The sequence below is a fragment of the Oncorhynchus mykiss genome, chromosome 5 (genome assembly GCF_013265735.2).
Source record: "Oncorhynchus mykiss isolate Arlee chromosome 5, USDA_OmykA_1.1, whole genome shotgun sequence".
Lineage (NCBI taxonomy): Eukaryota > Metazoa > Chordata > Actinopteri > Salmoniformes > Salmonidae > Oncorhynchus > Oncorhynchus mykiss.
In genome coordinates, this window is record NC_048569.1 from 43,214,044 (window position 1) to 43,227,546 (window position 13,503).

At 41.3% G+C, this 13,503-nt stretch overlaps 1 protein-coding gene across 2 annotated transcripts in view; it reads right to left on the reverse strand.

The window, feature by feature from the left end:
- LOC110523893 (cathepsin L1-like) overlaps positions 1-11,497 on the reverse strand; it is a 34,831-nt gene extending 23,334 nt beyond the window's left edge. The window contains exons 1-8 of one of the 2 annotated variants that reach the window (XM_036977609.1): positions 11,350-11,497; positions 9,727-9,865; positions 9,213-9,335; positions 7,647-7,799; positions 7,186-7,410; positions 6,743-6,911; positions 6,311-6,428; positions 6,000-6,093 (exon numbers count right to left, since the gene is read on the reverse strand). In XM_036977609.1, the coding sequence (XP_036833504.1) occupies positions 6,000-6,093; positions 6,311-6,428; positions 6,743-6,911; positions 7,186-7,410; positions 7,647-7,799; positions 9,213-9,335; positions 9,727-9,855 (1,011 nt within the window). In that variant the 5' untranslated portion in view covers positions 9,856-9,865; positions 11,350-11,497. Of the gene's footprint in view, positions 1-5,676; positions 6,094-6,310; positions 6,429-6,742; positions 6,912-7,185; positions 7,411-7,646; positions 7,800-9,212; positions 9,336-9,726; positions 9,866-11,349 lie in introns of those variants that run through there. The other variant, XM_021603009.2, reaches the window with a different exon arrangement.
- Between the last annotated feature and the right edge of the window lie 2,006 nt (positions 11,498-13,503).

Sequence of the window (13,503 nt, forward strand, 5' to 3'; positions counted from 1 at the left end):
AAAATCAGATAACATTCAAATAAACCAAAAAGTTTGATTTGATATTAGCCATTACTGAGACTCACTTCGTTAAATCCGTTGATGATACAGCAGTAGCAATACAAGGATATAACATGTATAGAAGAGACAGGAATGCTTATGGGGGACGTGTAGATAAATAAACAGTACCAGTCAAAAGTTTGGACACACCTACTCATTCAAGGGTTTTTCTCTATTTTACTATTTTCTACATTGTAGAATAATAGCGGACATCAAAACTATGAAAAAACACATATGGAATCATGTAGTAACCAAAAAAATGTTAAACAAATCCAAATATATTTTATATTGAAGATTCCTCAAAGTACCCAGTACCCTTGATGACAGCTTCGCACACTCTTGGCATTCTCTCAATCAGCTTCATGGGGTAGTCTCCTGGAATACATGTCAATTAACAGTTGTGCCTTGTTAAAAGTACATTTGTGGAATATCTTTCCTTCTTAATGCATTTGAGCCAATCAGTTCTGTTGTGACAAGGTAGCGGTGGTATGTAGAAGATAGATAGAAGATATTTTATGAAAGACCAAGTGTCACGCCCTGACGTTAGAGATATTTTTAATTCTCTATTTGGTTAGGTCAGGGTGTGCCTAGGGTGGGCAATCTATGTTTTCTATTTCTTTGTTGGCCTGGTATGGTTCCCAATCAGAGGCAGCTGTCTATCGTTGTCTCTGATTGGGGATCATATTGAGGCAGCCTTTTCCCACCTGTTGTTTGTGGGATCTTGTTTTTGTGTAGCTGCCTGTGAGCAGCCCAGAACATCACGTTTCGTTTTCTTCTTTATTGTTTTTGGTGAGTTTCATATTTCTTAAACATGTGGAACTCTAAGTACGCTGCACCTTGGTCCATTCATTCAGACGAGTGTGACACCAAGTCCATATTATGGCAAGATCAGCTCAAATAAGCAAAGAGACATTTTAAGACATGAAGGTAAGTCAATCCGGAAAAGTTCAAGAAATTCTAAAGTTTCTTCAAGTGCAGTCGCAAAAACCATCAAGCGCTATGATGAAACTGGCTCCCATGAGGAACGCCACAGGAAAATAAGACCCAGAGTTACCTCTGCTGCAGAGGATAAGTTCATTAAAGTTACCAGCCTCAGAAATTGCAGCCCAAATGCTTCACAGAGTTCAAGTAACAGACACATCTCAACATCAACTGTTCAGAGGAGACTGTGTGAATCAGGCCTTCATGGTTGAAATGCTGCAAAGAAACCACTACTAAAGGACACCAATGATAAGAAGAGACTTGCTTGGGGCCAAGAAACACTAGAAATCGTCATTAGATCATTAGAAATCTGTCCTTTCGTCTGATGAGTCCAAATTAGATTTTTGGTTCCAGTACGTCACTGGGCCCAAGCTCCCTGCCATCCAGGACCTATATACCAGGCGGTGTCAGAGGAAGGCCCTAAAAATTGTCAAAGACTCCAGACACCCTAGTCATAAACTGTTCTCTCTGCTACCGCACGGCAAGCGGTACCGGAGCGCAAAGTCTAGGTCCAAGAGGCTTCTAAACCATATGTTTAAGCCACATGACTCCTGAACACCTAATCAAATGGCTACCCAGACTATTTACTGTGTCCCTCCCCCACCCCCTTTTACTCCGCTGTTACTCTCTGTTGTTATCATCTATGCATAGTCACTTTAATAACTCTACCTACATGTACATATTACCTCAACTAACTGGTGCCCCCGCACATTGATCCTGTACAGGTACCCCGCTGGATATAGTCTCACAATTGTTATTTTACTGCTGCTCTTTAATTACTTGTTACTTTTATTTCTTATCCGTATTTTTGAAAACTGCATTGTTGGTTAGGGGCTCGTAAGCAAGCATTTCACTGTTCTATTCCGCGCATGTGACTAATGAATAATTATTTGATTTGATACACCAACCCATCTGTAATGACAAACCTCCTGGCATTGACAACTTAGAAGGTTACTGGGGATGGTAGCTGAGTCTAGTGGAAGGTGTTTGCCTTCCAAAAGCCAAAGTCATTCCGCTACCCAAGGGTGGTAAAGCAGCATTTACTGGTGCTAACAGAAGACCTGTTGCCAGGTCTTAGTACAATTTTGGAAAAATTGTCTTTGAGCAAATACAATGCTATTTCTCTGTAAACAAATTTACATCAGACTTTTAGCATGCTTATAGGGAAGGGCATTTTTTGACACCACACTCCACACAGCAAGTCCCGCAGGGCTTATTTTAATTATTGTCCAGCCATGTGATCAAGTGCTGCTAAGAAAGACCTAATTAAGTTGCAGATGGCCCAGAACAGAGTGGCATGTCTTGTGCTTCATAATCAGAGGGCTAATATAAATGATATGCCTGCCAGTCTCTCTTGGCTAAGAGTTGAGGAGAGACTGACTGCATCACTTCTTCTTTTTATAAGAGACAATGTGTTGAAAATTCCAAATTGTTTGCATAGTAAACTTATGCACAGCTCTGACATACACACTTATCACACCAGACATGCCACCAGGGGTCTTTTCACAGTCTGCAAATCCAGAACAAATTCAAGAAAGCGTACAATATTATATAGAGCCATTATTGCATGGAACTCCCTTCCATCTCATATTGCTCAAATGAACAGCAAACCTGGTTTCAAAAAACAGATAAAGCAACACCTCACAGCACAACGCCTTTTCCCTATTTGACCTACATACACTGAACAAAAATATAAACGCAACATGTCAATGCTGGTCCCATTTTTCATGAGCTGAAATAAAACATCCCAGGATTTTTCCATACAACAAAAGCTTATTTCTCTCAAATATTGTGGACAAATTGGTTTACATCCCTGTAAGTGAGCATTTTATCCTTTGTCAAGATAATCCATTCATCTGACAGGTGTCGCATATCAAGAAGCTGATTAAACAGCATGATCATTACACAGGTGCACCTTGTGCTGGGGACAATAAAAGGCCACACTGAAGATATCTCAAGTTTTAAGGGATCGTGCAATTGGCATGCTGACCGCAGGAATGTACACCAATGCTGTTGCCAGATCATTTAAACTTCTTTTCTCTACCACATGCCGCCTCCAACGTCGTTTTAGAGAATTTGGCAGTACGTCCAACTGGCCTCACAACCGCAGACCACGTGTAACCCCCCTCCTCCGACGATCCTGCAGGTGAAGAAGTGGATGTGGACGTCCTGGGTTGGCGTGGATACACTTTCAGAGGAGTATTTCTGTCTGTAATAAAGCCTTTTGTTGGGAACTCATTCTGATTGGCTGATACCGGCTCCCCAGTGGGTCAGCCTGGCTGCGCCCCTGCTCAGTCAAGTGCAAACAATAGATTAGGGCCTAATGAATTTATTTGGATTGACAGATTTTTTTATATGAACTATAACTCAGCAACATCTTTGAAATTGTTGCATTCATATTTTTGTTCAGTATGTGTATGTATTTATATGTATAGGACACTTATAATTTGTTAACAGACCAATAAGAAAGAGAGTTCTAAACCTCTCTGCCGATAACAGCTTATTTTCAGGTTTCCCCTCCCCACTCAGACCACTCCCAAACAGTCCTAGCTCAATTCTTGCTTAAGAAATTTGAGTTTAAATATATTTGGCTAAGGTGTATGTAAACTTCTGACTTCAACTGTATATAGGTAGCTGAGTTGGGGTATATATACTGTGTCTATAACTGTGTTGTAAAGACAGACATACCTGCAGTAAGCACAAACTGACTTGTTTTGTGCTTAGCTAGCGAGTGTTGTCAAGTTGTTGGTCTCATCAAGTAAAGCTACAAATAAACTGAGTGCTGAGGGACAAATGTCTCTTCACATACTGTTGATCGTGTTAGCAAAGTCACAGACGCTCCTGTAGTATTTTTTTTAAATTGTACCTTTATTTAACCAGGTAGGCCAGTTGAGAACAAGTTCTCATTTACAACTGCGACTTGGCCAAGATAAAGCAAAGCATTGGGACAAAAACAACACAGTTACACATGGGATAAACAAACGTACAGTCAATAACACAATAGAAAAATCTGTATAAAGTGTGTGCAAATGAAGTAAGGAGGTAAGGCAGTAAATAGGCCAATAGTGGCGAAGTAATTACAATTTAGCAATTTACACTGGAGTGATATATGTGCAGATGAGGATGTGCAAGTAGAAATACTGGTGTGCAAAAGAGCAGAAAAACTCAAATGAATATGGGGATGAGGTAGGTAGTTGGTTGGATGGGCTATTTACAGATGGGCTGAGTACAGCTGCATCTATCGGCAAGCTGCTATGACAGTTGACGCTTAAAGTTAAAGTTAGTTAGTGAGTCTCCAACTTCAGAGATTTTTGCAATTTGTTCCAGTCATTGGCAGCAACTGGAAGGAAGGGCAGCCAAAGGAGGTGTTGGCTTTGTGGATGACGAGTGAAATGGAGCGTGTGCTACGGGTGAAATGGACAGCGTGCTGCTGGTGATAGTATGGTGGAGCTTTACCTTATAGACCTATAGATAACCTGGAGCTAGTGGGTTTGGCGACAAATATGTAATGAGGACCAGCCAACAAGAGCATACAGGTCGCAGTGGTGGGTAGTATATGGGGCTTTGGTGACATAACGGATGGCACTGTGATAGACTGCATCCAATTTGCAGAGTAGAGTCTTGGAGGCTATTTTGTAAATAACGTCGCCAAAGTCAAGGATCGGTAGTATAGTCAGTTTTACGAGGGTGTTTGGCAACAGGAACCCTATTCTAGATTTATATTTGGATTGTAGATGCTTATTGGGAGTCTGGAATGAGAGTTTACAGTCTAGCCAGACACCTAGGTATTTATAGTTGTCCACATATTCTAAGTCAGAATCGTCCAGAGTAGTGATGCTAGTCGGTCGGGCAGGTGCGAGCAGCGATCGGTTGAAGAGCATGCATTTAGTTTTATTAACATTTAAGAGCAGCTGGAGGCCAGGAAAGGATTGTTGTATGAAGCTTGTTTGGAGGTTTGTTAAAAGAGTATCCAAAGAAGGGCCAGATGTATACAGAATGGTGTCGTCTGTGTACGGACAACAGGCCCTCCGATTTGACACACAGAGGCCCTATGCAGCGGTTATCTAAAAATCTAATCATTTCTGGGTAATAAAAGATGCACTATACAGAAATAGCTTTGGCCATTTCCCGGTGGCTCAAATCATTTCAGTTTGTCACAAAGTGTGGAGAAGCATTGTTTCATCTAAACCTCTGAAATATATTTTCCATAACCAAAAAGATTGTATTTTCAGCAGTTTGAAGCCAGTGTTCAAAACCAAAATTAAGACGCAAAAACTAAACTTAAGAACAGCTGTCATTTCCTGGTTGCTAAAATGCAACACTGTTCACTCAATTTAAGTTGAGGAAACAAGCACTGAACAGTGTAGAGAATCCTTGTCCCATCAAAAAAAAAAAAAAAAAAAAAAATCACTGAAATATATTTAAGTAAAAATCTCAAGCAGGCGTACCATGTTACAGGGAAATGGGATGCAGGGGAGATTTATTTTGAACAGCCTAGTGCTGTTGAAATTCACCTAGCTTCCAAATGACATGTGTGTTTGAGAGTCAGCCTTCACCGACTGTCATAATAGCTGCTAGATAGTGCCAACATTTAAAAAATTAGTGCTACATCGTAGAAAAATGTAGTCGATTAGTACCACAAAGTAGCCTCACAAATCAATTTTAAAAATGTTTATTTTGCTGATGTACAAAACAGTTGTAAAAGCAGAAAATGAGGAATGTACACAGGTTACACCTGTAACATTCACTTGGCTCAAGATGCATAGACATAAAAATGTATAAAACAAAAATGGGTAGAATTTCATAAATTCCTTAAATGTGCTTCTTTAAAACCCAAGCAGCAGGTTCTCATGCACCTTTCACGGATGTATTTAATTAAGGCAGCACTGTAACCATGACCCGTTTTCCAGATCTTTCATCAAATGTTTCTAAAACTAAGGTCTAGTGTACTAGAACCTTCAGGTTGTAGAACACTAGACCAGTGGGTAGCTGGCTGCCGTGGCGATGCCACAGTGGTTCTTCCTGTCTTTGGCCATGTAGATGTAGCCTTTGTCTCCCCACTTATCACTCCAGCTGAGGAAGAGACAAAACATGTTAGTCCCACAGTTCTAGTTAGTAGGAAATTATAGATTCGCTTGTATGACTTAGACCATAGTATCAGGACAACACCAACACTGTATTCAAATAAAGGCAATGTAGAGATGCATATTCCCCGATGAGGAAATCAACCAATCCTGTAGTGGTGACGTAACAAACAAAAAACATCCTAGGAAGATACTATGTACTGTACCTGTTCTTGACAATCCAGAATTTCTTGCCATCTACATCCTCTCCTTCAAAACCGTATCCCACCACCAGAACTCCATGGTCAAGCTCCTCACTGCTGCACTTCTCCTCATAATAGAGCCCTACAGGGAGAGGACATAGAGAGGACATAGTTAAATTAGTGGGCTAAGATACGGAGTTTACTTCAGTATGTAAAACCACCGGATCTCAAAGCTAAAGGTCGTTAGGTAGCGTGTAGCTATTTACTAGACGGCAAAACTGAAATATTGATAACAAACAATTTACTTCAAAGATGATGCCATTTGTAAATCTTAACTACAGTGTGATAAGGACAGACCAGAATAGCTCACTGCTACCCAAAAATAGTAGGTAGAGTATCCAATCCTTGCAAATATTCTAACACATAATTTAAGTTGCACCGCTAACTGCTACTCACCAGACTGGTAGAACTGGAAGGATTCGTGGCTGGCATCGATGGCGACAGAGACGGGGCCGACAGACGCCACAGCCTTCATCAGAGTGTGCTCCTTGCCACTGGGGATGTCCACGAAGCCGGTTTCATTGACGGCACTGAACTCTGGTCGGTAGTGGCAAAAGTAATCCTCCTGAGTAACCAGATAAGCCCAACGGCCATGATTAGTAAAAAAAAAAAACATACTCCAATTATTCAAGCAAGTCAGTCATCCTTGGAGACATAAATCCCACTGTAATGTATATTTCTAAGTTGTAAGTCATTCCAAAATAACAACCATAGGAGTTGGTTCTACAGCAAACTGCATTATCTGGGACCAGGCTAAAAGAACAGGGCCTTACGTTTAATAAATGCATCTTCATACCCTATTATATTTGAATTCAGACTAATAGAACACAGGGCCTTACCTTGCCCACATAGGGGTAGGACGCCTCGGTGTCCAGGCCGCCGTTGTCCATTACATACTGGAACGCCCGGTCCATGAGACCTCCAATACAGCCATCGTTGCCCTGGGGTCTGGAGCAGTCCACCAGGTTCTGTTTACTCAGAGACACCAGATTGCCAGTCTTCTTGAATAGCTGGCCCTCTAAGGCACCGGTGGAACTGAACGCCCAGCAAGACCCACATGAGCCCTGGGGGAAAGATTGTTAAACATCTTGTTAGTATTTCATGTCAGAACACACTGACATGCGCATGTAAGTAATAACTATGTATACGCATTTTGCCGCCTTATCTTCTGTATACTGTAAATTACAATCATGGTAACCAGCACGCAAGAGCCAGACAGTTCTCTGGAAGATATGCATTTATTTAGTGACACAGCAGTGTGTGTGGATGAGTCATGACTCATGAGTGATTCAGATCTCACCTGGTCCATGACGGGAGTGACGTAGCCCTTCTCTCTCCAGTCCACAGCTTTAGGGGCCTGCAGGTAGTTGGGCTCCATGAACAGAGAGCCCTTGTACTTCCTCTCGGTTGTCTGCTTGTAGCCGTTCATGAGCTGCCCGAACTCTTCGTTGGTCTAGGGAGGAAAGAATCAGAACACGTTGAAACGTAATGTCTTCCCTGGCCAGATGTGGTTTGTAATTTACCATCTGAATGGGAAATCAAATTTTATTAGCCACATGCGCCAAATACAACAGGTGTGTAGACCTTACAGTGAGCCCCTAACCAACAATGCAGCTTCAAAAAATAAAGATAAGAGTAAGAGATAAAAGTAACAAGTAATTAAAGAGCAGCAGTGAAATAACAGCGAGACTACAAACAGGGGGGGGGGGGGTACCGATACAGAGTCAATGTGCGGGGGCATCGGTTATTTGAGGTAGTATGCACATGTAGGTAGAGTTATTAAAGTGACTATGCATATACGACAACAGAGAGTAGCAGTGGTGCAGAGGGTGAGAGAGGCACTGCAAATAGCCTGGGCAGACTTGGGGGGGTAGAAGCCTCTTGGACCTAGACATGGCGCTCCGGTACCGCTTGCCATAGACGACAGAACCATCTATAAATAGGGTGGCTGGAGTCGGACAATTTCAGACACCGCCTGGTATAGAGGTCCTGGACAGCAGGAAGCTTGGCCCCAGTGATGTACAGGGCCGTTAGCATATCCTTCTGTAGTGCCTTGCGGTCGGAGGTCGAGCAGTTGCCATACCAGACAGTGATGAAACCATGCTCTCGATGGTGCAGCTGTAGAACCTTTTGAGGATCTGAGGACCCATACCAAATCTTTTCAGTCTCCTGAGGGCGAATAGGTTTTGTCATGCCCTCTTCACAACTTTCTTGGTGTGCTTGGATCATGTTAGTTTGTTGGTGATGTGGACACCAAGGAACTGGAAGCTCTCAACCTGATCCACTGCAGGGGGTGGGACGATGAGAATGGGGGGCGTGCTCGAAATGTAGTTGTTTTTATGTCATAGGACTGTTTTAAAAGTTGTGCGCTGAACCATGAATCTAGTGTGCATCTTTAAGACTAAGTTTCAATTCCCTTCTCAGGATATCTATTCCATTGCTGCTTGATAGTTAAAGAAACCTAAACTGCGAGTCTGAATACATTCCTGCCTTCATTGTCAACACTGATACCTGTGGGTTGTCAAAGTGCCTGTGAAATGGTATGAACTATGTGCTTTAGCAAATCTATGGCATGACAACAAAAATATCAAACTACACCACACACACAGTATGGGAAAGAGCTGCTGAAATGTACCTCCTGCTCCACAGTAAAATGTCTCAGCAACAGACTTGGACAGAAGCTCACTGGAACTGATATCGACACCTCAAACTTTCCACTGCTTTAGTTCCTGCACCTCATAGAATATTAGCGCAACAGTCCTGCAGAGTTCTTGGATATAAATATATACAGTACAGGCCCCCAGAATAAGTAGCGGCACCCATTTCATCCATGTCAAGCACTGCTCAGCAAGGTGATTCTTCTTACCATGTCACCAAAGTGGTTCATGCCCAGACGGTAGGAGTGTTTTCCCATAGAATGGTCCAGGTTATGCATCTCAATCTTCTTCAGGTTCTTTTCCCAAACCATCCTCCTCCAGCCCTCCTCGCTCTGTAACAATGAGTGAAAAACATTGAGAAAATATACACAATCATATACTGTCCCAGAACTATGGGCACAATCCATGCAATTAATGATACATAGGTGTAATTTACAGCTACATGTATGCACCAATTGATCAATTTGAGCCCCTTGTTGAGAGCAGTGGGGGATGGTGGGAGGAGTCAAAGGAGGACAGGCTCATTGTACTGGCGGCTGTAATGGAATTAATGGAACGGAGTCAAACGTGGTTTCCAAATGTTTGATACCATTCCAGAATTTCCATTCCAGCCTATACCATAAGCCCTTCCTCCTATAGCTCATCCCACCAGCCTCCACTCGTTGGGAGCTACCGAGGGTTTCCTATGAGGATGTGCTCCTCTACTTGTGCTGAAACACCCACCTCATGGTAGTTCTTGCTGTACCAGTTCTTCCACAAGTGCCAGTGGCCCTCCAACTGAGAGTCAAACATAGGCGCCGCATACACAGCACTCATACAGAGCACCAACACTGCCAAGTACAGGGACATCATGGTCAAACAGCTGTGGAGAGAGAGAGAGAGCAGAGCTGAGTCAGCCTTGTATTTTCAGTGTAAAGAAGCTATATAGCATAAAATGTTGAATTTGTACCTTTGAAACAACATCTTCAACCTTATATACAACAACAAAAGGTCTGGGCAGCACCTCCTACTGGAGAGTTGATCAACAACTATCCATTTGGTCTCCCATCCAGTGTTTTAACCAAGGCCAGCTTAGCTTTGACATGTCACTGACTACTCATGTGAATGATTGACTGCATCACTTATTTTTATAAGAAACATTGTGTTCAAAATACTTTGTTTGCATAGTCAACTTACACACAGCTCTGACACACACTTATCCCATCAGACATGCCACCGGCAGGCTTTTCACAGTCCCCAAATCCAGAACAAATTCAAGAAAACATACAGTATTATATAGAGCCCTTACTGCATGGAACTTCCATCTCATATTGCTCAAATAAACAGCAAACCTGGTTTCAAAAAAGTAGATAAAGCATCACCTCGCAGCACAACACCTCTCCCCTATTTTACCTAGATAGTTTGTGTGTATGCATTGATATGTAGGCTACGTGTGCATTTTAAAAAAATTATGTAGTTCTGTCCTTGAGCTGTTCTTGTCTAATGATGTTCTGTATTATATCATTCTGTATTATGTTTCATGTTGTGTGGACCCCAGTAAGAGTAGCTGCTGCTTTTGCAACAGCTAATGGGGATCCTAATAAAATACAAAATAAAAGTCATTGCAAAGTGTATCTTTAAACAGAAAATGAAATGTAACCATCCTTTATAAGTCATATCAATTGTAATATTTACGCCAATAAATCAGCAGCTATTGTTTTAATTCAACCTAGGGTTCACAAACACATCACCTTGCACTTTCACCATCCTGTGAAGTTAATTCATCATAATGTATTTAATCTGCAGCCTAATAAACTGCATGCTTTCCCAACGAGTAGTAAAGTGAGGTCCACACTACTACTCCAAGTTTACTTCGATATAATAACCATAATTTGGTCATAAAAGCATTCTTACCAACAATCATCGCATAATTAATTTTACGGACACAAAAAGACCACTTGTCTAGAGTATTTTGTGTTGTCGACATTTGGAAAGTTTACCGGAAAATGAGGTTGCCATCAGACTTGACATTTACATTTATCTATCCGACATGTACTTTACTCGCCTAACACGGTTGGATGGAAAAGTGGTTTGTGAGAATATATATTTTTTTTTAGATTCCAAGCCGACCCATCTCTTACTAGGCTACTACACTACCAGTGTTCCAAATTATATAAAGTAATGTTGATATCCACAGAGATATTCGAGGGAATGTTTGGTAACAGCCGGCAGAAAAAGCAACATCAGAAACTGTAGACTAATGTTGTTTTGCTGTATCAATCAAACTGAAGAACAAATGCCCTGGTAAATGTCCATAACCCAATATCCTAACACTGTACAAAGAACATAATCGAAAGCAGTACTTACTTTTCCCCGTCAATTTGCAGTAGCAGGGTGATGATTTCTGCTGCTGCTGTTGTTGTGTAGTCAGTGAACAAGCCACAACACTTTATACAGCCAGCTAGCTATATGTCCTATAGTGGTGGGGGCTGGCTTGTGATTGGCTGAAAGGGGACGGTATCTCACACTGCCGGCCCGCTGAAAGATCATTTAAAGATCTCAGGTCCCGCCTGGTGTAAATAGCCCAGCATGTGATTCCTGACCACTTGACCGTTTTCATCAACTCATCAAATTTGATTAAACATCACTCAGTGAGTTGATTAGATTACTGGGAAACAAAAGGGTGAAAAGATACATTGTAACATCGCATCAGTTTCACTTAACATTCTTTCATCTTCGGTTACTTTGTAACAGTTCTCTCATCATGTGCGGGCGCGGAGGAGATGAGAGCATGACACGCTAATGCTTATACAGCAATGACAAAGAAATTACCAGAAAAAAAATGCAAAACATGTTAATTGAACAATAATGACATGAATTTAGGAAGAAATGTTACATGTAGTCTAGTACCTGAAACTGAGTGGCCAACAACAAAATATGTTCCTGCTCTGTGAAGCATACAACAGCTTCAGTGTTTGTTCAACCATGTCCTAATATGATAGATTCAAATAATAGCCTGAAGTTGAGAGAATGCTCAAATTAACCTACATTTATCTAGCTCAAATATGAAGATTATCTGCATTCTTTAGATACTGATGAGTTATTGTGTGATAATCTGCTGTGTCAGGAAAGTTCTGATGGGCTTGTAAATAATGTATTTGTGTAAATAATCATTCCAATTTCATTTGAAAGGTGTCTTACAAGCCTATCAGTATTTTCCTACCTCTTCTGCACATTCTCTTCTGGTTTTCCTTTAAAACATTGATATTCAGACAGAAGAATGTTTTGTTTTGTATTTTTTTTAGCTCATACAGAATAACTTACAACACATTTATGTAACTATTTTAATTATTAAACCCACTGAATCGAAACCCACAGAAAACACACTAATCAATACATTGTTTCTAAAGAAATACCTATTGTGTAATGTCACTTTTGCCTTGTCAGCTTTAGGAAATACTGCCTGTCAACCAAATACAGTCACACTGGAAAAAGGGGAGGGATGGATTCTCTTCTTGGGCTGTTGCTGAATCTATGTGGTTACTGATAGTACACACACACACACACACACACACACACACACACACACACACACACACACACAATAGTTATGTGGTTAGTAATAGGACTCCTTGATTGGTATTGGTGTGTCTACAAAAACACTACAGGGAAATCAATGAATGGATGGGTACTGAATTATCCTATAGGTTTTTTTTTAAAGATAACCATTAGCTCCCAGTATTGATCGATCATACCAAGAAGAATGTTTTGATAACAATGCAGTAATGTATCCATGCAATATCATACTAACAGAAACAGATGCACGTTACTCCACCTGTCAGACATGAAGTGTACTGCAGGTAATGTAACACGGTCATGACCATAGCGTGGAATAAAGATTTGAATACAGGGCATTTGGAAAGTGTTCAGACCCCTTGACTTTTTCCACATTTTGTTACATTACAGCCTTATTCTAAAATTGATTACATTCTTTTTTTTCCCCTCATCTATCTACACACAATACCCCATAATGACAAAGTGAAAACAGGTTTTTAGAAATTTTAGCAAATGTATAACAAAGAAAATGGAAATATCACATTTACAAAGGTATTCAGACCCTTGACTCAATACTTTGTTGAAGAACCTTTGGCAGTAATTACAGCCTCGAGTCTTCTTGGATACGACACTACAAGCTTGGCACATCTGTATTTGGGGAGTTTCTCCCATTCTTCTCTGCAGATCCTCTCAAGCTCTGTCTGGTAGTTCGGGACAGTCACTGTACAGGCATTTTCAGGTCTCTCCAGAGAAGTTAGATTGGGTTCAAGTCCGGGCTCTGGCTGGTCCACTCAAGGACATTCACAGACTTGTCCCGAAGCCAGTGTGCTTAGGGTCGGTGTCCGGTTGGAAGGTGAACCTTCGACCCAGTCTGAGGTCCTGAGCGCTCTGGAGTAGGTTTTCATCAAGGATCTCTCTGTACTCTGCTCCGTTCATCTTTGCCTCGATCCTGACTAGTCTCCCAGT